The following is a 27,150-nucleotide window of genomic DNA, read 5'->3' on the forward strand; positions in this document are numbered from 1 at the left end:
GTGAGAGAAAGTGCAAAGATATTGTGCACCAACTTTTATCCCCATATCCCTACCTCTTTAGGCCCCTAGGTCTATACCAGACAGTCTGCTTGTCCACTCAGGCCAAAGCTCCCTTCAACAAAAGAATGTGGTGTGTTTCAGTCCGCTGTATTGGGGCTGGGTGGGGTAGCTGGATAAGAACTCTCAGATTGTTACCAGAGCTAGGTGCTCAAGAATGTCCCTGGGCAGCAGCCATAAACAAAACAAGGCACCAGACAAGCATATAGGCTTCTGTCTGGGAGATACTGGCACTTTGGACATTGTCAAAGAATATAAAGATCATGCCTGCCCTCTGAGGTCTCTGGGATGTGTATTTAATTAGAAGCTTGGCCCTCACATTGCAACCATGGAGATAAACGAACAGGCCTTTTTCACAGAAAGACTGGCTCCTGGGTCTGGTGCCTCTTGTTGTGTCCAGGGAGTGGTAGCTGATGATGAACTCTTTCTCCACTGGTTAATATTAGGTGATTGTCTTATCTGGTAAATAATAAGTGCACCAATGATTAAGTCTGCCTAGAGTTGCATTTTTGAGGTGGTAATTTATAAGCTGAGTTGTTTGACAGCATCAAGTATTAACTCTGCTGGTGATGTGTTAGATGGCTAGAGAATATGAAATCAAATAAAGAGCATTTATCAGCTTCATCAGGAATCGTACAAGTAGTGAGTAAGGTAGCAAGGATGATAACCAGTTTGGTAAACTGTCAAAATATCCAATTTTTCTACACCAGCTGGTAAATAGTAGCTATTCTCACAGAACTTCTCTATTTGTTCTGTCTGCCCTCAGCAGTACTTCCAAACCCCTCTTCTGTGGTCCCCAGAATTTGCTATTTTCTAGCAACTAAAAGGCCAATGCTCTTACACACTCACTAGTTTACATCTAATCCCAGGGGATGCAGTTTGTCAAGAGACAAGTTACAAGCCTTGAAATAGTAATGTGTATTCAGTAAACTGGAGTTAAAGGTCAGAGCATGAAATACATGCTGGGGAACAGAGAGAAATGGAATTGATAAGGGGCCACCAAAAGATTTTAGGCAGATAATTTTGACCAACCTTAGTCTGTAAGTACTCACTGCTACTTGCTGACTGAGCTGCTACATATAGTGTTAAGGAATTATTAGTAACAGCTGCTGTTAAAATGCCTATGGGTTTTTACTGTTACTCTCTAAATATAGACTTGCATGAAGGAATTTACCTCCTTACCTATGCAGTTACAGGATCTATTATGCTAACATTACCCTGCTTTGCAGTTAGTGATTTCAGTTTTACAGATGTAAACATGAAAATCACTGGGAAGGAAAATAAAACTTGGAAGAAAGTCAGTCACGTTTGATGACCATTTCACTCAGAACATTTCACATAGTGGCTGAATACTGATAAATCGGTTTATTCATCAGTATGAGCCGGCAAGAGATCACTCAGAAGTTTTGATTTAAAAGGGTCAATAAAGAAGGTTTATTTATATGGAAGTATTGATAGAATTGGTTCTCCTTCCTTTAAATTCCTTGCTTAAAAAAAAAAAGATATTCCTCATTAATGAAGGTATGGGTTAAATGATAAATACTCAATACAATACCTGAGCAAATCAATGTTTTATTTTTACATCACAGTTTACTGTTCTTCCTAACTGGCAGTCACTGCATTGTATATACCTTCAATTCCAATGTAATTTCCATCACTGTATGTTTCTTCATGTTCTATCTTAAAAGTAAATGATATTACTGAATTACTTTCATCAAATACTAATTTTCATAGTCTCTCATCAGCAAGCACCAAAATTAAAACCCAACAATCGATGGGATAAGTATACATAACAAATTCCCTGTCAGACATGGGAATAAAATGTTCATATTCCCAAAGGTCTGCATTTTTTTGGCATTAAACAATAGGGTATTACAACTAAACATAAAATCAGTTGCTATTTAATACTGTTTAATAACGCGGATCACTTCATTTGAAACAAGCTTTGCCTTTTGAAGGTTCCTCCTTCCCATCCCTTCTACAATGCTTCCCAATGCCAGCAGCTGAGGGAGCTCCATGCCATCATTCATTCCTCTTCTCTCTGAACTGGCAAGCGCTCTGGAGGAAGAACAGATTCCAATTTCTGCCAGCGCTCTGGCGGCCACAGGATATGTGTAGCATGGGCATGCAGAAGTCCTAGGGAAACCTGAACCCATGAGAGACACAAAGCAAGCAAGCAAGGAATTATTTCATCAGAATTATCATTAATATCTTAAAAACAGAATTTGATCCAGGTCTGATAGATGAGTAAAAATAGTGAACATTTATACAGTACTTTTCTAGGTGCTTTATGTACCTAAATGCCTTTAAATTCTCACAACCATTAGAAGTAGGTATTACACTCATTTTTCATATAAGAAAATTAAAATTGAATTGGTTAAAGATCTTGCCAAAAGTCTTACAGCAACCCACTGGTAGAGGCTGGCTTCAGGGCTGAGCTGTCCAACCCCAGGGTCTGCAAACTTAACCCTCATCCTCAATAATCAGTTTGCATGCAGTCAGGGAACATAAATCTGGTTTGCATTCTCAGAATTTCCTATGGAATTACCAGTATTTTAGACACTTTACTTTGTGGATAAGTCAGAGCCTTTTTTTTTTTTTTTTTTGTATAAAGCACTTCCCTGCCTACTGGCCAAGCAGCAAGAGTTACAGTGAGACTAAGTAAACCACATGGAGCAACACAGAACTAGTGCTCACAGAGGGAGGTGGAAAACTAAGGGAAAGAGCAAAGGAGAATAGGAAGCAAGGAAAAAGAATAGATATGTGCTAACTAGTTACTGCAGGTTCACTTTATATTTTCAAATGTTTTTCCTATAAATTGGAGGTCCATAGAGATTAACATACAAGACTGCTTTCATTGAAGTTGTTTCCTAGCATATGCATTCAAGGAGACTCAACTGCATGTCCAGGGAGGGACTCTAACAAGAAAACTAGAAACACATTGATTTGAAAAACAAAACCAACTTCAAACTTGGAGTACAAATAAAATAAGCCCAGGGGCCCAGTAAAGGAACATTACTTTGGAAAAAAAAAATCAAACATACATAAAATTTGAAAATGTGGGGGAGGGGGGTGTGGAGGGAGCAAGCTCTATTCACCCAAACTCACTAGTTATTTACATTTTGTTGCATTTGTTACTTTTCTCTTGTGTGTGTCTGTATACATACTTTTTTAATGACCCATTTGAAATTTGCTGACATTCTGAATTTACTCTGAATATTTCCAAATGTATCTCCTCAGAAGTAAGACTCTTTCCTACATAAACATAATACATTCTATGTAAGATATTATTGATACAATATTAACATATAGCCAACATTCTAAATTTTTCAGTTATAATAGTGTCTTTTATAGCTATTTTAAAAATTCTTAAGGGTCAAAAATTGCATCATAATTGTTGTTATTTTTGTTCAGACCTGTTGCCTTGTAAAATGCCCTACATTTATAATGGCTTGACTTTTCCTCTCCTAAGTAGATTCAAGGTAAGGGTTCTGGGCAAGAACACAATGTACTTGGTAATACATTCTTCTTATTCTCTCATGTCAGAAGACACAAAATATCTGTCCCATTCCTGTGAAGTTTGGTCACTTGATTAAGGTGATATGGACCAGGTTTCTCCACTGTAAGCAAATTGTTTCCCTTTTATAATTAGTAACTAATCTGTGGGGTGATATTTTGAAATATGTAACTGTCCTGTGTCAACATTTCACATAAAATCATTTCACGGTCTCTCAAGGAAGCTGGTTTCTAAACCATCTAATGATTTTAATATCCATCGATGATCCTCCCTGAATCAGTTATTACATTGATGATTATAATAGTGAGTTTCCAAACTTATTATTCCTTTTATATTTATTCGCTGTTATTCTTCTCTAAAGTGATTCCCCTTCCAACCCTGAACACCTCTTTTAATATCAAAATTTTTTTTAAAGTCTGTTATGAGTTCTGGGTTTGATGCTCCCATGTCTTTAGTTGGAGGAGTAGAGGGGCTCTTGGTTAATATGGGACATGTCTCCATCAGTGCCTGAGCACTTCCTTACTTTTTGGTACCACTCAACATTGCAGGCTTACTTGTACCTGTTCAGCCTGAGATCAGACATCTCGTTAAGGAGGCTTGGTTCTACCCAGGAAAGTATTTAGAAACCACCATCTGCTACTCTATGTACTCATTGCTCCATGGGTGTCAATATTCAAGGCCATTTCAGAGAATAAACAGAAAATATCCACAACCCCAGGGTTTTCCCTCATCTTCCCCCATTTGATATTTCTATCTTCCTTCTTCCAGAGTGAGCACTCCGGCTCCCAAACAAAAATTTACTGAGTAAAAATCAAAGATTCTTTACAACTATTTTAATCCCTACAGTAAATCTCATTTTAAGGGTATATTTATTGGAATCTGACCTTTTTTTCTCCACAGTGTAGCTGTGTTAAATACTGTGTGGTTTGTTTCTATTTGTATTCAATTTTAGTGTGCTTCTGGGATCCTTTTTGATGAAATGTTATTGTTAAAGGGTGAGGTAGGCAGAAATGCCCCTTGAATACACACTCCAAAGAGGTCCATATCCCAATCCCCAGAAGGTATGAATATGTAGTGCTATGGAGCTAAGAGGAATTAAGGTTACAGATGGACTTAAGGTTGCTGATTAGTTGATCTTAAGATAAGGAGACTATCCTATCGCATTCTAGGAACCCAAATGTAATTATGAGATTCCATTAATGTAGATGAGGTAGGCAGAAGGGTTGGATTCAGACAGATGATGTTATACTGCTGGATTTTGAAGATGGAGAAAATGGCCACGAGCCAATGAATGCAGGTGGCCTCCAGAACCTAGCAAGGAACCAGATGATCCCCTAGAGCTTTTTTTTTTTTTTTTTAATCTCCCGTAGAGCTTTCTGGGTAAATGCAGCCTTGCTGATACCTTGGTTTTAGCCCAGTGATCCATACTGGACTTATGACCTCCAGGACTGTAAAATAATTTTGTTGTTTTAAGTTACATTATTTGTGGCAATTATACTAACAATGGGAAACCAGTACAAAAAATATACACAAATGACAGTCTACCATCTACTACTATACCTCTAAATGCTTCCATTTCTAGCAGTATATTTTCCTTTTTTGGAAAAAGAAACCCAAATATACACGCTTATTTCCTCATGCCAACAGTAGAACACTACATATTCCCCTCTGCACATGGCTTTTAATTCTCACCAGTATATCTTAGAAACCATTTCCTAACACTTCATAGGAAAGGGAGACTGGTTTTTACAACCCGCCCCCGCTTAGTGATTCTGATTGACCTCGTTTGGGAATCCAGCATCTGAAGTTGCCACTTGGTGTCACACCCAGAAAAAGCAAACTTAACCAACTTGAAAGAATCCCTGAAACATATTTTGGAACATGCCAAGTAACCATCCCAACCATGTTACCTGGCAGGAACCTAGATCTAAATGGTCTGTAATAGTGAAGTTTTTATCTACTTTTTTTTTTTTTCTGGACTCAGTGGAGCTATAGGGCAGCTGATTTCTATCTTCTCCACAATAACCCTTTTTAGATTTGATAACTGCTACTTTGTTGTCCCCAAGCCTTTATTTGCCGTTCCAAGTTGTTGAACTTTTCCCGTATGGTTGATTTGCCAGGACTCCTGCCAATATATTTGCTTGCTTGGTGCTTCAATTTGTTTTAATCAACATTCATTTTCCTAAAACCTAGGATTCTTTTATTCCAAACATTTATTAGGTATACTACGTATTTCCTGAAAAAATAATTTATAGCCATGAATGTGAAGAATCTCACAGATGTAGAATATTACTATTGTTTAAAAGTATGGAATGCAAAATTTAAGCATTTCTTTAAGAAAGGCTGATATAAGAGGGCCTATGTACTCTCAGCATTCTTGTCACAGATCTTTATTAGTATGTATACACACATGCAAAGAGCATAGTGAATACAGGGCAGGAAAAAAATCCAGAATTAATCCAGAAATAAAAAAACTTAAAAGCTGTACTTCAAGGTACAGCTTTGGTTTCCACACATACTGTAGTAAGCAGGGTCCTCCAGAGAAACAGAGCCAATAGGATATGTGTTTATATATAGAAATAAATTTATGTGAAACATTTAGTTCCTGTCATTATGGAGGCTTGGTGGGTTCAAAATCTATCTAATGGGGAAGGCCAGAAGGCAGAAGACTCAGAAAGGAGTGGCAGTTTAAGTTCAAAGGCAATCTGCTCGCAAATCACTTATTGCTTGGGGAGGTTAACCTTTGGTTCTGTGCAGGCCTTCAACTGATTGAATGAAGCCCACCCACCTATTGGAGAATAAAATGCTTTATTTACTCACCCTTACAGAAACCTTCAAAGGGCTGGGCATCATAGCCCAGCTAAGCTGACACACAAAATTAACCATCACACCTGACAAATAAAATCCTCCTCCTCATTGCTTACTACACCCAGGGCAGTGTTCTGAGTGACTTAGGCATCCTGATGCATTGAATCCTCACACTAACTCTGTGATGCAGGTTCTATTATAGTCTCCACAGTGGAGGAAACCTATGTACAACATGAGATTTTTTTTGAGCCAAGACTGATGTGTATGCCCTCTGGCTCTTGAACCTATCAAGATCCATCATATAATTTATTTTCTAAATAAGACACTTTGACCATCAAATGGGGTACTTTTTAAATTAAGTCAGGATAATAGTAAAATGGAGCTATGCTAGACAAATCAAGATCGGGTCAACTTAATCATACTGCTGTTCCACATACTTTTCTGAAACACCTAGATTGATCAGAAGGAAATGATTGTTAGGAGCTGTATTTTTTTTTTTTTTTTTGCAAAACTCATATGTTGAAGCCTTAATGCCCCAGTAGCTCAGAACAAGACTGCATTTGAAAATAGTTACCTTTGTAAAGGTTCTAAGTTAAAATGAGGCCATTAGGGTGGCCCTAATTCAATCAGGCTGGAATTTTGTTAAAGGAGGACATTAAGACAGACAAAGAACCAATAGGGGTGCATATGGAGACACAGAAAAAAAGTCAGCCATTTGCAAGCTAAGGAGCAAAGTCTTGAAAGAAAACAAAACAGTCTTCAGAACTGAGAATTTTTTGTTGTTGCTCAAGCCATGCAGTTTATGGTATTTGGTTATGGCAGTCCAAGCAAACTAAGACATAAATAAAAAGGAATAACTGTGCTGGAAGCTGCTTTCCTAAGATGTGCCAGTATTCAGTCAAAATAGGTAAACAAAGAAACATGTTGAAGAAAAAAAAATCCCTTTGTTATTAAAGAGAGAGATGCTTAAGCACGCATAGGCATACCTAGTTTTATTAGGCTTTGCAGCAACACTGTGATAAGTCTATCAGTGCCATTTTCCAATACATTTGCTCATTTGTGTCTGTGTTACATTTTGATAATGCTTACATTATTTCAAACTTCATTATATTTGTTATGGTGATCTATGATCTTTGAAGTTACTACTGTAATTGCTTAGGCGATCCACAAACTGTGCCTGTAGAAGATGGCAAACTTAATAATCGTGGTATGTGTTGTGACTGCTCCACCAGCTGGCTGTTGCCTCATTTCTTTCCCTCTCTGCAGACCTCCCTATTTCCTGAGATGTAGTAATATCAAAAGCAGGCCAATTAATAACCCCATATGGCCTCTAAGTGTTCAAGTAAAATTAAGAGTCACAGGTCTCTCACTGGGAATACAAACTACAATTCAGTAAACTTAGTGAGGAAACATATCAAAAGCCAAGATTGGCACCAGAGGCTTAGCTTTTGTCCTAAACCAAGTTGTGAATGAAAAAGAAAAGTTCAAAGAAATTAAAAAGCTATCAATGGTAAGAAAGTGAAACAGCCTTATTGCAGATATGGACAAAATTTTAGTGGTCTGGACAGATAATCAAACCAGCCAAAGCCAGACCAAGGCCCTAACTCTCCTCACCTGTTTGAAGGCAGAAAGGTGAGGAACCTGCAGAAGAAAAGTTTGATTTAGCAGAGATTGGTTCATACGGTTTTAGGAAAGAAGCTATCTCCATAAGGTAAAGGAACAAGTTATCCAAAAGACCTACGATCATTAATGTATCTGGCTACACTAAAAAACAGATTTTTAATGTAGATGAAACAGTCTTCTATTGGAAGAGGATGTCAGCTAGAGTTTCCATAGCTAGAGAGAAGTCAATGTCTGGCTTCAAAGAACAGGCTCTCTTACAAGGGGATAATGCAGCTAGTGACCTTAAATGGAAGCCAATGCTCATTAACCATTTCAAAAATCCAAGGGAGGGGATCCCTGGGTGGCTCAGCAGTTTAGCACCTGCCTTTGGCCCAGGGCCTGATCCTGGAGACCCTGGATCGAGTCCCATGTCAGGCTCCCTGCATGGAGTCTGCTTCTCCCTCTGCCTGTGTCTCTGCTTCTCTCTCTCTCTCGCTCTGTGTGTCTCTCATAAATAAAATCTTTAAAAAAAAAAAAATCCAGGGACCTTAAAGATTATGTTAAATTTACTAGTCCTGAGCTCTGACATAGAACAATAAAGCCTGAATGACAGCACATCTGTATACAGTGTGGTTTACTGAATATTGTCAGCCTTCTGTCAAGACCTACTGATTAGAAAAAGAGTCCTTTCAAAATATTAGTGCTTATCGACAATGTACCTGGTCTTCCAAGAGCTCGGATGGAGACATACAATGAGATTCATGTTTTCATGCATGCTAACACAACATCTATTCTTCAGCCTGTGCATCAAGGACTCATTTTGACTTTCAAAGCTTACTCATTAACAAATGCATTTCTTAGGGCTATAGCTGCCACAGATAATTATTACTGATGGGTATGGGCAAAGTCAATTGAAAACCTCCTGGAAAGGATTTGCCAGTCTAAGTGTCATGAAGTATACTTCCAATGAATGCATGGAAAAGGGGTCAAAATATCAACGTTCACAGAAATTTGGAAGGAGTTGCTTCTAACCCTCATGGAGGACTTTGAGGGGTTCAAGACTTCAGTGGAGAAAGTAGCTATGTATGTGGTGGAAATAGAAATTCAAGAAAACTTGAATTAGAAATGGAGCCTGAAGAAGTGAGTGCATTGCTACAATCTCAAGAAAGAACTTTAATGGATGAGGAGTTAATCATCATTTTATGAATGAGCACAGAACAGGATTTCTTAAAATGGACTCCATTCCTGGTGGAGATATTGTGAAGATTCTTGAAATGAAAACAAAGGGTTTAGAATATTATATAAGCTTAGTTGATAAAGCAGCAGTAGGGTTGGAGAAGACTGACTCCAAGGTTTGAAAATGCTATCAAATAGCATCACATCCTTCATTGTTCATGAAAGGAAGAGTATATCAATGTGACAAGCTTCACTGTTGTCTGAAGAAACTGCCACAGCTGTCCCAACCTTCAGCAACTACCACCTAGCCATCAACAATGATTGGCAAGACCTTCTATCCACACACACAAAAAATATGACTTTTTGAAAGCTCAAGTGATGATTAATTTAAAAATATCCTCTAAAAAAAAGGTTAAAGCATATACATTGCAATAGTATTATATCTAAAAAAGTAAACCTAATACAGTATAATGTGTTTACATTTATAACTTTTATATGTACTGAGAAACCAAAAATTCATTTAACACACTTTATTATAATATTCACTTTACTGCAGTAATCTAGAATAGAACCTAAAATATCTTTAAGATATGACTAAAATTTTTTCGAAGTTAGGTTACTTGACCAACCAAACTAGTACTTTCCTGGGACTTGACTCTCCCCTATGCTCTTTTGTGTCCCATGTGTAACTGTGTCTCCTCTTCAAAGGATTCACAACATTTTTAGGCATAAATCTTTACAGTAAATTTTAGGACATGACAAAATCATTAAATCATATAATCCCTTAGCAGATCATTGTGTTTTTAGTGTCTGCTGAATGAAAAGACAGATCCACATATATCAATGGGCTTCTTAAAATAATTGTTGCCCATAGACTGGGAATCAGTGATCTAGAATAGTCTATTTTTATTGTGTCCCCTAACAGCAAAAATACTAGAGAATTGACTTTGATATATATTTTAAAATATATATTAAACATTTATATTTACTGTATATATTATATATGTGTGTGTGTGTGTGTGTGCAGTAGTGTTAACATTCCATAAAACCAAATGTTAGTGAAACTTAAACTCTTATTTTTTCAGATCAAGAGTTCTAATATTTTATTTTTGCCTCCAGGGGATCCTTATACACACCCTCTCCTATTCTTGCTCCCCTCTTAAGAGATCTCTGCTCTGGGAAACACCAAAATTAGTAGCTGAAAATTGATCAGTGCTATTAGTCAATTAGTTGGTTTTATCCACACAATGCCAAGTAAGCACATGGACTAAATTTACACTGAATTACCTATCTTTAATTGAATTGGCTCAACTGAGAAGTTATGTTGGCATGTAGTAGACACAGCTTTCATGAGCCCAGACTTTTCTTCAGGTGCCAGAGGCACAGGTGTGTTACTATGGTTCCCTCCACTCCCTATTCATAGGCCTATAGTCACAGAGAACTCTTCCAATCCTTGGCTTCAGGATACTGTCTCTTAAAGGAAGAGCTTGCAAAGGTAAGATAAGGGCAAGCAAAGCAAAAGAGCCCAAAGGTAGGACAAGAGAAAAACACAGAAAAAAAAAGGGAAGATGACTGTAAATGGGAGCAAAGACTTTTTAAAAACAAAGATGAGTCGGAACCAGAGCCAGGGTCAGAAGAGGATCAGGATGACAAAGAGAAGAAGCACAAAAGTTCATCTGATTAAAATATTTTCCATAAAGAAAATACAAACACATGTTATATGCACTATTAGCAAATAAAATCTGTTCCCTAATGAATTTAGTGTAAGAAGAGAGAAAAATTTCCACATAAACAAGGCAGCAGTCAGATGATATTTATTCTACAATATTAAATTACCTACAATTACTTTTGCAAGTCAAATCAAAATGGAACAATATTGGAACCGGGAAGAACACTGTTTAAAAGAAGGGCTGATTTGCCAGAGCTTAAAGAAGTCAGTCAGCTTTTCTGCATGATACCTCAGTATGCAAGTTCTACTCTAATGGCCTCTCCACCTAACAGCACATGTCATGTCCACCTTTCTGCTTCTGATGATTGCTCTACCCCAGTTTATAATCCTCTTCCTCATATCTGTGGGACCCTCCTGTAAAATCCATTTTAATCCAACTTTTCCATGGAGTCCTTTCCAGCCACCTCAATTCTCCTCTTTACCCAAGTATTTGAGGCCTGCTGTTGGTCTATCCAACATCCGTTCTCAAGAAGAAATGAAGAAAAGGACCAAGGATTTCTGGGGAATATAGCAGAGTAAGACGGCCCTAAGCTCATTGCCTCCCACTGATGCAACTAGATAACACCACATCAGTGTAAATTACTGAGAAAATGACCTGAAACTGGCAGAACAGACTCTCCACAGCTAAAGGTAGAGAAGAGGCCACATGGAAGAGGATAGAAGAGCAGAGACGTGGTTGGGAGCTAAATGGGACTTGCAGAGACTGTGCATAGACAGGAGGGATGCCTTAGGCATTCTCCCCTGGATAAAGGAAAAAAAAGAGCCCTCACAGCAGGCACCCCAGGCATGGGGAACCCTCACAGGGAAGATGAATTCCTGTAACATTTGGCTTTGAAAACCAGAGGAGCCAAATTTCATGGGCCCTTACAGTAAGTGGGGCTTAACACCTGGAACTTTCAAAATTAACAGGCTCTGCCCTGGGAGAGCATGGAAGGCTAGAGGAAATTGAATCTATGCCTTCCTTTCAAGAGACAGCACAACAAAGAGCCTGCCGAGACACAGCATAGAAACAGCAGTTTGAAAAATGGCTGAAATATAAAAGAGAGAGATTTGTTCACTCATCTCAGAGTATGTGCTGGAGGGAGAAGGAGCCTTTGGAGATTTCTCAAAAAAGAAAAGTGCTGGCAGGAGCCATTTCCCTCCCCCATACCCTAGCCTAGACACACAGGTATCTGCAGGAACTAGTGCCAACACTTGCTACCTAGCTTGCTAACAATGTGCTCACAAATATCCATCCTCATACTTTTGCTAATCCACGCCCTCCAAACCTGCCTGCCTTAGTTTGGGGCAGCTGTAGGTCCCCTCTTGCAGAATGCAAACTGTGAGAGAAGAGAGCAAGTGAAGAAGGAACAGAACTACAGAAAACAACCATAAAACAAAAGCAAAATGGCCAAGAAGTACATAATGATCAAAAATTACTTTGAATGTAAATGGACCAAGCACTCCCATCCAAAGACATAGGATGATAGAGTAGATTTAAAAAATAATTAAAAAAAAAAAGATCCACCTACATATTACCTACAGGAACTCATTTCATACCTAAAGACACATGCAGATTCAAAGTGAAGGGATGGAAAAACATTTATCATGCGAATAGAAGTGAAAAAATTGGAAAAGCAATACTTATATTAGACAAAACAGGCTTTAAAACAAAGACTGTAACAGACAAAAACACTATGTAGTCATAAAGGGAGCAATCCAGTAAGAAGTTATGACAATTGTAAATATAGCACCCAAATACATAAAGCAGCTAATAACAAACATAAAGCACCTAATCAATAGTAATACAATAGTAGGGGACTTTAATACCCCACTGACATCAAGAGACAGATCATCCAAACAGAAAACCAACAAAGAAACAGTGGCTTTGAATAACACACTAGACCAGATGGATCTAACAGATATATTCAGAACATTCCATCCTGAAAGAGCAGAATACATTCTTTTCTGGAAAATGTTCTCTCTGCACTTTAAAAAAGATTGAAGTCCTACATCTTTCCTGATGACAATACTGTAAAACTAGAAATCAACCATAAGAAAAAAATGAAAAAGCAACATAAATTCATAGAGGTTAAACAACATGTTACTAAAGAATGAATGGGTCAACCAAGAAATCCAAGAGGAAATTAAAAAAAAAAAATGGAGATAAGTGAAACTGAAAACACAATAAACCAAAGTCTTCTCATTGCAGCAAAAGCTGTTCTCAGAGGGAAGTTTATACCAATATAGGCCTGCCTACCTCACGAAGCAAGAAAAATCTCAAACGACTTAATCTTACACCCAAAAGATCTAGAAAAAAAAAAAAAAAACCCTAAACCAGCAGAGGTAAAGCAATACTAATGATTAGAACAGATATAAAACCAGGAACTGGCTCTTTGAAAAGATCAATAAAACTGGCAGACTTTACTCAGACTGATTAGAAGAAAAAATAGGACTCAAAATTACAAGTGAAAGGTGAGAAATAACAATTGATATTATAGAAATATAAAGGATTATAAGAGAGATTATGAACAATTAGATGCCAAGAACCTAGAAGAAATGGATACATTCCTAAAAACATACCAACTCCAAAAACTGAAATCAGGAATAGAAAATTTGAAGATACTATCAATAATGAAATTGAATCAGAAAAAAAAAAAAACAAAACTCTCCAGAAACAAAGTCCAGAAACAGACACCTTCAGGGTAAAATCTAGCAACATTTAAAGAAGAGTTAGTACCTATTCTTAAACTATTCCAAACAATAGAAGAAGGAAAGCTTCCACATTCATTCTATGAGGCCATAATTCTCCCAGATACCAAAACTAGGTAAGGATACTACAAAAAGGACAACTATAGGCCACTATTTCTGATGAACATAAATGCAAAACTCCTCAACAAAATACTAGTAAACCAAATCCAACCTACATTTTTAAAAAATGATGTATCACAAACAAGTGGGATTTATTTCTGGGTTGTAAGGATGGTTTGGTATTTGCTAAATCAATCAACATGATCACATGTCAGCGAGAGAAAAGATAAAAATCATATGATCATTTCAAAAGATGCATAAAAGCATTCGACAAAGTACGAGATTGATTTATGATTAAAACCCTCAATAAAGTAGGTCTATGGGGAACATACCTCAATATAATAAAGGCCATATATGAAAAGCCCACAGTGAACATTATCCTCAATGATGAAAAACTCAGAGCTTTTTCCCTAAGATCCAGAACAAAACAAGGATGTCCACTCTCACTGGTTCTATTCAACACAATACTGGAATTCCTCATCACAGCAGACAAGAAATTAAAAGCATCTAAATTAGGAAGGGGGAAGTAAAACTGTCACTTTTTTTTTGCAGATGAGATGATACTATATATAGAAAACCCAAAGACTCCACCAACCAACTACTGGAACTGATACATGAATTCAGTAAAGTTGGAGGATACAAAATCAATATACAGAAATCAGCTGCATTCCTATACTAATAATGAAGCAGCAGAAAGAGAAATTAAGAATCCCATTTACAATTGCACCAAAAATAATAAAATGCCTAGGAATAAACTTAACCAAAGAGGTAAAAGACCAGTACTTTATAAACCATGAAACATTGATGGATTGACACAATATTGTCAAAGCAATCTCTAGATTTAATGTACTGTCTATCAAAATACCAACAGCATTTTTCCAGAATTAGAACAAATAATTCTAAAGTTTGTAAAGAACTACGGAAGATGTTGAATAGCCAAAACAGTCTTGAGTTATCCAAACCTGCAGATAACACAATCCCAGATTTCAAGATATACTACACAAAGCTCTAGTAATCATAAACAGCATGGTATTGGCATAAAATTAGACACAAAGATCAAGGGCCGCCTGGGTGGCTCAGCGGTTTAGTGCCGCCTTCGGCCTGGGGCGTGATCCTGGAGACCCAGGATCGAGTCCCATGTCAGGCTCCCTGCATGGAGCCTGCTTCTCCCTCTGCCTGTGTCTCTGTCTATCTGTGTCTCTCATGAATAAATAAATAAAATATTTAAAAAGAAATTTTAAAAAGACACAAAGATCAAGAGAACAGAATAGAAAGCCCAGAAATAAACCCACATATATATATAAATTATATGCACCATAAATATATGGTCGAGATATATATATATATATATATATATATATATATATATATATATAATCAATTAATCTTTAAGAAAGAAGGCAAGAACATGCAATGGAAAAAAAGACAATCTCTCCAGCACCTGGTGTTGGGAAAAGTGGACAGCTACATGCAAAAGCTTGAAACTTGATCCCCTTTCTTAAACCATATACAAAAACATTCAAATGGATTAAAGACTTAAATGTGAGACCTGAGACCATAAAAATTCTAAAGTGAGAATAGTCCCTAATTTCTCTGACATTAGCTGCAGCAACATTTTTCTAGATATATCTCCTGAGGCAAGGGAAACAAAAGCAAAAATAAGTTATTGGGACTACATTCAAATTAAAACCTTCTGCATAGCACAAAGGAAACAATCAGCAAAACTAACAGGCAACATACTGGATGGGAAAAGATATTTACAAATGACATATCCCATGAAAGGTTAGTATCCAAAATATATAAAGAATTTATACAACTCAACACTCAAAAAACAAATAATCCAATTTAAAAATGGGCAGAAGACATAGACATTTCTCCAAAGAACTAATCCAGATGGCCAACAGACACACGGAAAGATGCTCATCATCACTTATCATCAGGGAAATGCAAATCAAAACCACGATGAGATAACACAAAAAACAACAGGCATTGGTGAGGATGTGGAGAAAAAAGGACTCTCACACAGTGTTGAGGTTAATGTAAATTGGTACAGCCACTGTGGAAAGTATGGAAGTGCCTTCAAAAATTAACAATGGAAATACTGTATGATCCAAAAATTACACTCCTGGGTATTTACCCAGAGAAAATGAAAACTAATTTGAAAAGACATATGAACTCTTATGATTATTGCAACTTTACAATAGTCTCTTTAATATTTTTGCTGCATAATTAACGTGTTTGAGTATACAGAAGCTTCCCCAGACCTTGCTGGGAATGTTATGTTACATAGTGTGTAGACATTGTTTACAGACAGACACTGTTTATAGACACTGACACCACCTTTCTGACATCCGAAAAGTCCGAATTCTGAAACATCTGCCTTCCAAGGTTTGAGATAAAATATTAATATCTTTAAATATCTGTAGAGGTGAATATTTACCAAAGAGGAAAAATGTAATCAGAGTTGTGGATTTAGTCCAGGGCAGGACGGACACCTTGCTAGATGCTGGAAATATAAACAATAAAGATGAACCCTGTCCTCTAGGATCTCATGATCTAGTGGGAAGGACAGACATTTCAACAAACCATCAAAGTACAACCTGACGTGGTAGACGTACAAAGGAGCCAAGTACCCTGAGCAGAGACTGTGGCCAACCCTTAGGAAGGCTCCATGGAGTGGATGCATTTAGGGTGGCTCTAAAGAATACTGAAGATTTCCCTCTCCTGAGCGCAGATCTTCACTCATGACAATCCCTTGCCAGATTTTTATCTAGAATACTCTCCAAGTCCTCCTTGTCCTCCACTGAATTTCAAATTGAGACAATGTAATAGGTTTATACAACCCAATATTTTGCAATGAAAAAGTAAAGCCATATGCTTTACAAAAGATTCAAAATGAGATTCTCTCTTTTAAAGTCCTCATTCTAGGACAAGTGTTTTCCTTCATTACCAACAATTTTAACTTTAATCATTTCAAAGCAATTTTCCTGTTCAAGACTTAGCTTTAATCAGAATGCATTTTAGGTCACTTCATGGCCTCTTCATGATTCTCTCTAGATAACTACAGAATCATGCATAATCATTCTAGTTCCCCCAAGACACCTTCAGTAAGTGGTTAGTTCAACATTTTATGCAAAAATAGATACAAAACAGGCCTCTAGGGGTATCTTCAGCTAATTTTCATGAATTAATTTCCCAGGATTAATGTTTATGCACCACTCTCTTTACCACATAATCAAATCACTGGAGTTGAAGTGGTCTAACTCCTTATTTTGCAGCTTGATTAAGCAGGTGATGAAATACTTGAATATCATTTGGATAGTTAGCAACTCATAGTATCCACAATAATCCACAGTAGATGGATGACATTACTGACGTCTCATTGTTTACTTGTGTTCTCTCTAGTAGCTGATGTCCCACATGCCATTTTTGTGTAGGAGGTAAAACAGTTCATGTAAATACATGAGGGGAGGGGTGTGGAACTCTTTGTTGTTGACACTGTTTTTAAGCCATAATTAGAACAAGTGGACAGGCAGCTGCAGAAATAGACTAATTTGCCCTCGGTAGGAGGATTCAGGCCAACAACGTAACTGATATCCATTGCCAGGCCTGCTGCTGTGGTGGATGCCACTACTCTGCCATGGTTACCTCTATTCACTGGGTGGCTGGCATCCATCTCCCCCCACTTCACATCCCTCTTTCATTCCTTCCTTCAAAAAGATTGTGAGAGGTTTTACAAAATAAACAACCAGGAATAAAAGAAGGTAAATAAAAATGACAACTACAAGGGTTGCTGTGGAGAGCCACACCCTGGGTTCTTGGCTGCCTGAGAGCCAATGGAAAGCAGAGAACATGCTAACTTACATAGCTCTTACAGAACAAGATGAAAGTTTTCCTCTGATTAAATTTCTGCAAGCTAGTCCTCACATCAGATCTATGACAGCATACTCTTAAGTACCTTAATGGACTGTGTCACTGGAAGGCTCTCCCAGATAGTCACAACAGAATTCACCTTGTAGGCAATTAATTGGGTGAGTGTTGTTCTGCAAGAGACTAAGGCAATGTAGTCTTGCATTTAATCTAGGAATCTAACTCCTTCCAAGGATAGGTATTTACATTACCTAGAAGTCTCAATGGGTAACACGCTCTTTAAGTGGTCTTTTCTAAATATTATGTCCTCAACTATGTTTTTCCTCTACAGGATCTATGCTGGGCTCAGCCAATTGGATGCCCACCTGCGGGACTCCAAACACAGAGGGGGAGATGCAGAAACAAGGATACCATCAGAGTTACTGGCAGAGAGATGAATGCCAGGAAGTGTCCAGTGGCACCAACTGCCAAACTCATCACCCTGCTCCTGTGTGAACATAGGAGCACCCTGTGCGGATGTCAAATTCCTCTACCTGGTTTTCATCCTATCCATTCAGCAGAATCTTCAATATCCTTCCAATAACACCTTTTCTTTTCAAATGAGTCAGGATGAAAAAAAAAAAAAAGGAAGTCAGCATAGCTTTGTGATTTTTGTATCCAAGATAACTGATTGACGTGCTACCATGAAAATACTGGTAATAGGATGTTGATGAGGATATTTGGAATTAATGTCTGATTCCTAATTCTAAAGGTGTAGAAATCAAGGCTCAGAAATGTTGCCTACAGGTACCCAGTTAGTTATGGCTGGGACACAAATCCTAGCCCTGGCTCCTAGTTCAAAGCCCTTTTCAACATACCTGTCAGTGAAATGAGGTGTAGAGCCCTGGAAATTGTAAAGGTTGGCAAGGGGCCCTGCATCAGTGCTTTCTAAACCTGCTTTTACCCCAGGGAAAAGTGAGGCCTTTCATTTTCTGCAGACAAAAACAAACATTGTGCATTAAGGTTTGTACACATCCATGCCACTCTGTTTGGGAACTGTTGCTGATATGTAGCAGCGGGGCATGTTACAAGCCACTGGGCTGTAAGGAACACTCGCTGGCAGGGACAAGAAAGCCGGTGCTTATTACAGTAATGCGGTTATGTCGATGTGCATAAAAGCACTTGGAGAATGAAAAAATGTGGAAAGACTCTAAAGTGTGTTCCTTTTACTCGATACAACAGATCTAAAAAAGCCTACTATGTACAAAGTATAGGTCATGGGGTTCTAAACAACCCGAGATGAAGGACCCATGGACTCTGGCCTGAGGAGTTTTAACTTAGAAGGGAAGACAGTTGTCACAGGCTTGATCCATGGGACATGTTTGGCACAAGTGAAGGTTGCAGACGATGAGTGTAATCGGTCCACACAGGCCAGTGAAGGATTAGGAGAGAGGTGGGTTCTAAACTCTAACAGGGGGGCCACCTCTGACTGCAATCTAAGCAGGATCGCGCCCTGGGCCAAAGGCAGGCGCCAAACCGCTGCGCCACCCAGGCATCCCTATAAAATGGTTTTAATCATAAAAACAAACCATAAAAAATGATAAAATGGCATAGACCTATACATATGCATCATTCCAATGTCCATTTCTTAGTTTTGCTATGGTTCTGTAGTTCATGTAAGATGTAACCATCCAGGGGGATTGGGTGAAGGACCTTTCTGTACAATTTCTGTTGCTGCCTGTGAATCTATAACTATTTCAAAATTAAAGGTTCCAACAAACTAAAAAAAAAAAAAAAAAAAAAGGCGAGCGTAGAGAACAAGAGAGCAGTCAGGAGATTTTTTTGCTAGAGTGCTGACAAGAGAGATGATCACGTTTCAGGGAAGAAGAATGAAATCCAAGTTTCATGGCTCAGTGTACAGAGCCCTGCATAAATGTCCCCCCGCTTTATTTCTTGGCACTCCTTAATGTGTACCTGGGTCACTCAAACACCTCTTGGAAAAGACCTCGCTGTCTCTCACATTTCTGTACCTTCACATATACTACTTTTCGTCTACCTTCTGAAAGCCTTTCTTCTGCTATTTACATAGGTCACTCCTCTTCATCTTTCCAGGTGTAGCTTAGATATCACTTCCTCCTGGACGTGGAAGGCTTCCACCTTCTCCTCCCAGTCTCAACAACCGGTTCTCAGTTAATGACAGCTAATAATTATTATACTGTCTGTTATATTTATATTTCAAGAACGCCTGGGTGGCTCAGGGATTGAGCCTCTGCCTTCACCTCAGGTCCTGATCCCAGGATCTGGGTTCGAGTCCTACATCAGGCTCCTCGCAGGGAGCCTGCTCCTTCTCTGCCTGTGTGTGTCTCTCTCTCTCATAAAATCTTTTAAAAAATAAAAAAATAATCTATTTCATTATTTCTCTCTAACTAGGTATGGAGCTTCTCGAAGTGGGCGCTAACTCACATGTTAAATCCATGGCATGAAAATAGAAGTTCAACAAATGTTGATTAAAGAAGTGAAACTGTACACAATATTCATTTAAACTGGATATAAAGAAAAAAAAGGAAAAGAAAGAAAAATAAACTGGATATAATTTGGCAACTGATTGGACATGGGGGTAGAGAAAGGAAGGAAGAATGGAGAGGACTAAATTCTCCCCTGCCTGGAAAGATGGTAATTCCTTTAACCCCAGAGGAATCATGGCAGAAGGAGCAGATTTGAGAAACAATGAGTTCAGTTTGGGATTATTCAATCTGAGATTACTACTGACTGTCACAGAATGCCACAGACCATTCTCTGCAAGAGTTCAGGCAAGTGTGTGAAGTACAACTTAGAGATCTAGGAATCATCTGGTTGTACTCACAGGAATTAAAGTGCTTTCCTAGAGAAGAAGAAAGTAAGAGTGCTAAGGACAGACACCTAGGGGAACACAGCATAGCATTTCAAAGATAATGCTAGGAAGCCATCAGCTGTATGTAAGAATTAATAAACTTTCTGAGCAGTAACACATGCACCCCTAGACCAGAACTCATGAGACTTCTGTGCAAGTAGAGTCCTAGTGCTCAGCTATACAAAGGTGAGCCTTGACATAAGACATAACAGAACAGAGCAAAGATTAGGGGAGGAAATATTTGTAAATCACCTATAAAACTGCAGCTATTAGTTCTGCTAGAGCCTGGAGAACCTGTAAAGATCCAGACAAAAGCCTATTAAAATTTCTACATTCCAACTTGCTATTTGCTTGGTTAAATCATTTGAAAATCATGTCTCTTTTCATTACATTTATGTATCTATGCCTGGGAAAAGGCTGGTAACTTCCATAGTAGCCTAAGGAAAATACAGCAGGGGCAAATTTATTTTTTCCAGTATAAAGTTACAAATTACCTAGAGATTATCCACTGCTATGGATTATATATGACTTTACTCCACTGACTCAGATAATTGAATGCTGACTCTTATAAAAAATTTTTGCAAATGATACAAACTTGTTGTGTGATGCATAGATTGATTTTGATAGTGCAGGAAGCTGAGATTTACTATTAAAACTCCTGATGCTTTATAAATCCATGGATACTATTAAATTGTCAGGACTTCAACCTGAAGAGTGAGGAGGGCTTAGGCCTTATGGCCACACTGCTGGGTAGAAACATTTACTGTCCTATGGAGAGGAAGAGAGGTTTGGCTGATGATGAAGGTTCCACAGATTTGGCACTCGTCTTCATGCATGCTACGTGCCATCCTCCTACTGTTAGGAGACTGTCATCAATCATTTCCTCTAACAAATTGGAGAGGAATGAGGTATGCACAAAGCACCAGGAGTAGACCCATGAATATTCCTGGCCATATTTAGCCCACTGCGTCTAGTACTGACATTTGAAACCTCAGCTCCAATTAGTTTTCCTTTTCTTTTGTTTTTCTTTTCCATGTCTTCCATAACCTGAAAAGACAACTGCTTCATTACTTTAAGGAAATTTTAACTGAATGGGGTGGAGGGAATTAATCAGCCTAAACTTATTTTTTCAATCAGGGGGTCAAAAGAAATTCTTCTTTAATCATCAGAAACCTTGATAATTCAGCATTGATAGCAAACTACCCCTATTCCTGGAATACCATGATGTACATATGGTCCAAAGAAGAGAAAAGGGGAACCATCAGTAAGCAGCATGCATTTATGGTTTTCTGACCCCAGAAGATTTAGGGTCAGAAAACCACATAGGGATGCAGACTCAGAAAATTAATAGCCATTTCATCTTTGGTAAATGATTTGACTTCTTTCAGTCTTTTGTCCTTGTCAAAACTGGAGCAACAAGATCAGCTTGGTGAGGTAGCTGCAATAATTAAAGGGTGTAAAGTTTACATTTTTCTAGCACAGAGCCCTGCTACACACTAACTGCAATGACAGCCCCGCAGTAAGTCAGGTACAGATGAAGCCTGAGGTGTAATACATTAATAACAAGAGATAAGAAAATGAGGTATTGAAAACAGCTACAATGTATTGTTTCCCATTGTTGACTGTTAATGCTTCCCAATTAGGAGTTATGCCTTTGAGAAAAATTCTATTCAGTTGACTTGTGTTAATCGTTTATAACTATAAAAATGATTGCAAGAAAAAAAATGATTGCAAGAAATCTTGTCCCAACAAATTTCCTGTTTGGGAACTCTTTTCTCCAGCAGCAATAAGACGTGGCTGTTATTAGGTTTCATTTTTGATGCAGAGCTGAACTTTGAAGGAGTTTTTTTTTTTTTTTTCTGTACCAAGATGAGCTCAATAAAAACAAAATCCTTTGGATTAAGGTAACATCCCTAAGAGACCTCTGCCTCTCGTAAAAGCATTTGCAGTAATGAATGACGACAAAAAAAGAGTGGAGGCCTTCTTGTTGCTTTAAATTACATATCTGACAGATCACAAGGAAACTGCTTTTAGGTAAATGAGCATTATTTTTCTTGATTTTTCTTCTAGCTCCACAATACCAGTTAAAAGGTCCACTGGAAATACGAATTTTCTTAGCAAAATAAAGCATTATAAATGGTGCCAGGTCCTGACCACTGACTCATTCCTTAACCCCTGCAGGCATCTGTTTTCACTATTCAACAGAACTGAGTTTTTAAAGATCACCAACATTTCCAGGGAATGTCTTCAATCTCTACCTTCCTCTGCAATATTCAACCCTGCGGACGATGCCCAGCTAGAACGTCACCCTAATGACTACCTTACTCCCCTTCTTAGTGCTCTGAACACACTGTAAAGCTCTGCTCACTCCTCTTTAGCCACCTGCTTCCTGAACATAGATATACCCTGAGGTTATGCTTTGTTTTTCTCTTCTCTTTATATATTTTCCCTTGGTGAACTCATCCACTGCCATTTCTTTGATTCCCACTATGACAAAAATCCCTCAAATATCTATATCCAGACTTACCTTTCCTCTTAACCTCCAGATTGGATTCTCAGTTGCCTGATGGATGTACTCAACTGGGTGTCCTCTTTATTACACAAACATGAGGTACACGATGTACCAGCTCATTATCAAATCTCTCAAATAAGTATCTTACCCTAGCTTCTCAGTTTGAGGATCTCCCTTGTGCCCAGCTTTAACCACAACTTTATTTTTTTAAAGATTTTATTTATTCATGAGAGACACACGCAGAGAGAGAGAGAGAGAGAGAGAGAAAGAGAGAGAGAGGCAGAGACACAGGCAGAGAGAGAAGCAGGCTGCATGCAGGGAGCCTGATGTGGGACTCGATCTGGGGTCTCCAGGATCATGTCCTGGGCTGAAGGTGGTGCTAAACTGCTGAGCCACCCAGGCTGCCTTAACCACAACTTTAGATCCATAATTAGACTTCTATCTTGGCTTTGCCATCTTCTTATCAAATTAGTTGCCAAGATTCTTCCTTGTTTGAATTCCTCTGCTCCTTTCCACTCACACTGCCATCATCAAGGGACAGGTTCAGAGCTCCTCTTCCCTGGATGAACTCGGTCATCTATATACCAAATTCCCCAATTCTAGCCTTGTTTTGCTCCATCTCTGGTACCAGATCAATTTTCTAAAGCTTGGCTTCAATCAGATCATTCTCATAATTAATATATTTCAATGGTTCCTCACTTCATAACACAAAAGATGTGCAGTCTGGTATTCAAGAACCATCACAATATTATGGCCACTACTGATCTTCCTATTCTTTTTGTTCAGTATTCCTTTACTCTATACCCTATACAAGCTCCACACAAGTTCTCCAGGGTGACTTAACTGCCCACCAAAGCCTGAACACTACTGCTCTAAACTACAACAGAACTGAAATGGTCACAATTATTATTTGGTTACTCTATATTTATGCCTTTACTCCTACTGTTCCACTAAGTATTCATCATTATCTCCAATCCTCATCAAAACTATCTCTTGATATCCAGTGACACTTTCCATAAAGCCTTTGTAAAATGCCACTCTTCCATTCCCAATTCTGTTGCTCTGATCTTATTTATAACTCTATATGATGCCCCATCTGCTCTAGATTACTATAAGATCGTGTAAGTGAGAACTCATGTCTAATTTATCTTTTATTCCTTAAAGAACTTAATGTAACATGTTTTTTCCAAATAGGATGTCAAAAATGACACTTAGACAAGGCTAGGTTAGGAAGGAACTACCACATGTGCATGGCTAACAAAGGCACATATTATTAATTGTAGCATAAGGTGTGCTTCATAAATTAATTAAAATTTAGATATATTTATTGATCAGAGCAACTTATTTTTAAAACTCAAGATTATACATTTTGATGGACAGTCAATGCATGTACACATTAACAATTCTTATTTATGTAAGCAACCAACTTGTGGCACGTTGTATTTTTCAAAGATGATGACAAAAATACCTCCCAACTAAAATGCTCTTAAGCAATGTGATCTTTCTACCTTATGCTCCCTTCAAGAGGTGAAGTTTATTTCTTCATCTGCTCAAATCTAGTCGGGGGTGGGTACCTCTCTCTGCCTTTTTTTTTTTTTTTTGCTTTTATTTATTTATGAGACAGAGAGAGAGAGAGAGAGAGAGAGAGAGAGAGAGAGAGATTGAAAGGCAGAGACACAGGCAGAGGGAGAAGCAGGCTCTATGCAGGGAGCCTGACATGGTACTTGATCCCGGGTCTCCAGGATCAGGCCCTGGGCTGAAGGTGGCAGTAAACCACTGAGTCACCTGGGCTGCCCCCCTCTGACTGCTTTGATCAATTCTGGGTATAGTACTTAACTGGACTGGCAGCTTTTTTTCTTGCCTCTTGGAAACCAGCTATCATGTCACAAGTGTAGCTCTGTGAGATCACCACGCTGTGAGAAGACCAAGCTACACTGAGACACTTGGATCATGAAATGTCATATGGCGAGAGAAGGGCAAAGGCCAAAGAACACTGAACACCAAACATCTCAGTGAAGAAGCCATGTTGGATTGGATCTTTCAGCCCTGGCTGCTCCACTTGATACCATATGAGTCAGACACAAACTATCCAGCTGACTCCTTCCCAATTTCCTAACACATACAATTGTGAGCACAATAAAATGGTTGTTTTATATCACTAAATTCTGGTGTATTGTGTTAAATAGCAATTTATAATAGAAACACTACTTATCACCACTTAGGACATGTAGAGCTGTGGTCATGCAGGAACAAAAGGAAAATGGTATGCTTACAAAAGAGGTAGTTAATCGTACAAAAACCCTGCTATGTTTGCAATTTAAGGGATGCTGAATAAAACCTAATACTGGCCAATTTACTCACTTTCCTTTAGTTTTGTCCTTAGCAAAAAAAAAAAAAAATCAATCATAGGAAAATATTAAAGATATTTGTCATATTTTTCAAAGTCAAGCCTCCATTACAGAAGTTACACTAAAGAGTAAGTTACACAGTAAGGTGAAGACTATCCAAGAAACACAGGATGTAAGTAAATAATAGGGAAAGTTTGTAAAAATGTGTTCTGGTAAGCCCATTATTAGTTTATACAAATTATGATGTATCATAACACTGAAATTCTACATAGCCATTACAAATGATGATGTAGCTCTAAGGATAATAAGAATGTACATGACACATTAAATGCAAAGAGCCAGTTACAAAACTAGATGAACACTATGATCTCATTTTGGGTTGTTAAAGAAAAGATACATATTGGTCCTCTACCTCCTACCTCCATACATACACACACATACACAGTCTTTTTCTGCAGGAAAAAAAAAAAGTCTGAAAGGATGTATGTCAATATGTCATTATCCTTAGGGGTGGCATTATAGGTCATCTCTATTTTCTTTAACTTTATGGCAGTGATTCTTAAAATATGCTCCCCAACTCGCAGAATCAGCATCACTTGGGAACTTGTTAGAAATGCAAGATTACAGGCCCTACCTTGGGGCTCCTGAGCAGACACTCTAGGTATAGGGTTCAGCATTCTGTGTTTCTACACTGCTACTGATATAAGCTAAAGCTTAAGAACTACTTGAGTCTTACTGCATTTTCTGAGTTTTAAATAAGTGTTTCCAGCACTGCCCAATTTTTTAAAAGTGAGTTTCTTGAACTTCTGAGAAAGATAGAGTGGGAGGATCCTAGGCTGACCACATCCCACTGATATACCTATATAACACCTATGTCAGGGAAATAACCCAGAAAACAACCCAAAGACTGATACAATGGACTTTCCACAGGAAAATGTAGAGAAGAAGCCACAATGAAGAGGGTAGGGATAGCTAAGATGCAGTTGGGGACCAAATGGATCCATGAGACTGTCCACAGGAAGATGCCACATTTGGCTTTGAAAACCACAGGGACTTAACCTTCCAAGTTCTTACAATCAGGGGGGATTACAATGTAGAGCTTTAAAAATCAGAAGCTTGGCTCTGGGAGAAAAAGAGGGAGATAGGAAATGGAGTCCTTGTCTTTAAATAAACAGCATAACAAACAACTACTATGAGATACAGCATAGAAACAGCAGTTTCAAAACTGCCTGGGGTGGGGTGCCTGTGTGGCTCAGTTGGTTAAGTGTCCAATTCTTGATTTCTACTCTGGTCATTACCTCATGGTTTTGAGATCGAGTCCCACATCAGACTCCATGCTGGGCATGAAGCCTGCTTGAAATTCTCTCAACCTCTGCTCTCCACCTACCCTACCAATTGCACGCTTGCTTTCCATTAAAAGAAGAAGAAGAAAAGAAAATGGAAAATCTCTGGGGTATACCAAACATCTCAGTGTTAGAGATGTGAAATCTCCTCTCTCAGGAGAGAGATTTGTTTATTTATTTATTTTTTTAATTTATGATAGTAGCACACACACAGAGAGAGAGGGGCAGATACACAGGCAGAGGGAGAAGCAGGCTCCATGCCCCGGGAGCCCGACATGGGATTCGATCCCGGGTCTCCAAGACCGCGCCCTGGGCCAAAGGCAGGCGCTAAACCGCTGCGCCACCCAGGGATCCCAGATTTGTTTATTAATCTCAGAGCATGTGCTAGAGCTGCTGGTATGTTCAGGAGACTTCTCTGAGAACAAGAGTTGGTGGGTACCATTTCCCTCCCACCCCAGCCTAAGTACTTCAGGAACCAATGCAGCACAATATTCAGCTGGTATCTAAAAATGTGCCCTGCCCCTGCATT

The 27,150-nt window shown here is 38.4% G+C and overlaps 1 protein-coding gene across 6 annotated transcripts in view; it reads right to left on the bottom strand.

Moving 5' to 3' along the window:
• Positions 1 to 1,609: 1,609 nt before the first annotated feature.
• Positions 1,610 to 27,150, bottom strand: part of IMMP2L (inner mitochondrial membrane peptidase subunit 2) — an 848,028-nt gene continuing 822,487 nt past the window's right edge. For 5 of the 6 annotated variants that reach the window (XM_072764768.1, XM_072764765.1, XM_072764770.1 and 2 more), the window contains one exon: positions 1,610 to 2,203. In XM_072764768.1, the coding sequence (XP_072620869.1) occupies positions 2,084 to 2,203 (120 nt within the window). In that variant the 3' untranslated portion in view covers positions 1,610 to 2,083. The remainder of the gene's footprint in view (positions 2,204 to 27,150) is intronic. The other variant, XM_072764766.1, reaches the window with a different exon arrangement.

This window comes from Vulpes vulpes, chromosome 7 (genome assembly GCF_048418805.1).
Source record: "Vulpes vulpes isolate BD-2025 chromosome 7, VulVul3, whole genome shotgun sequence".
Taxonomy (NCBI): Eukaryota; Metazoa; Chordata; class Mammalia; order Carnivora; family Canidae; genus Vulpes; species Vulpes vulpes.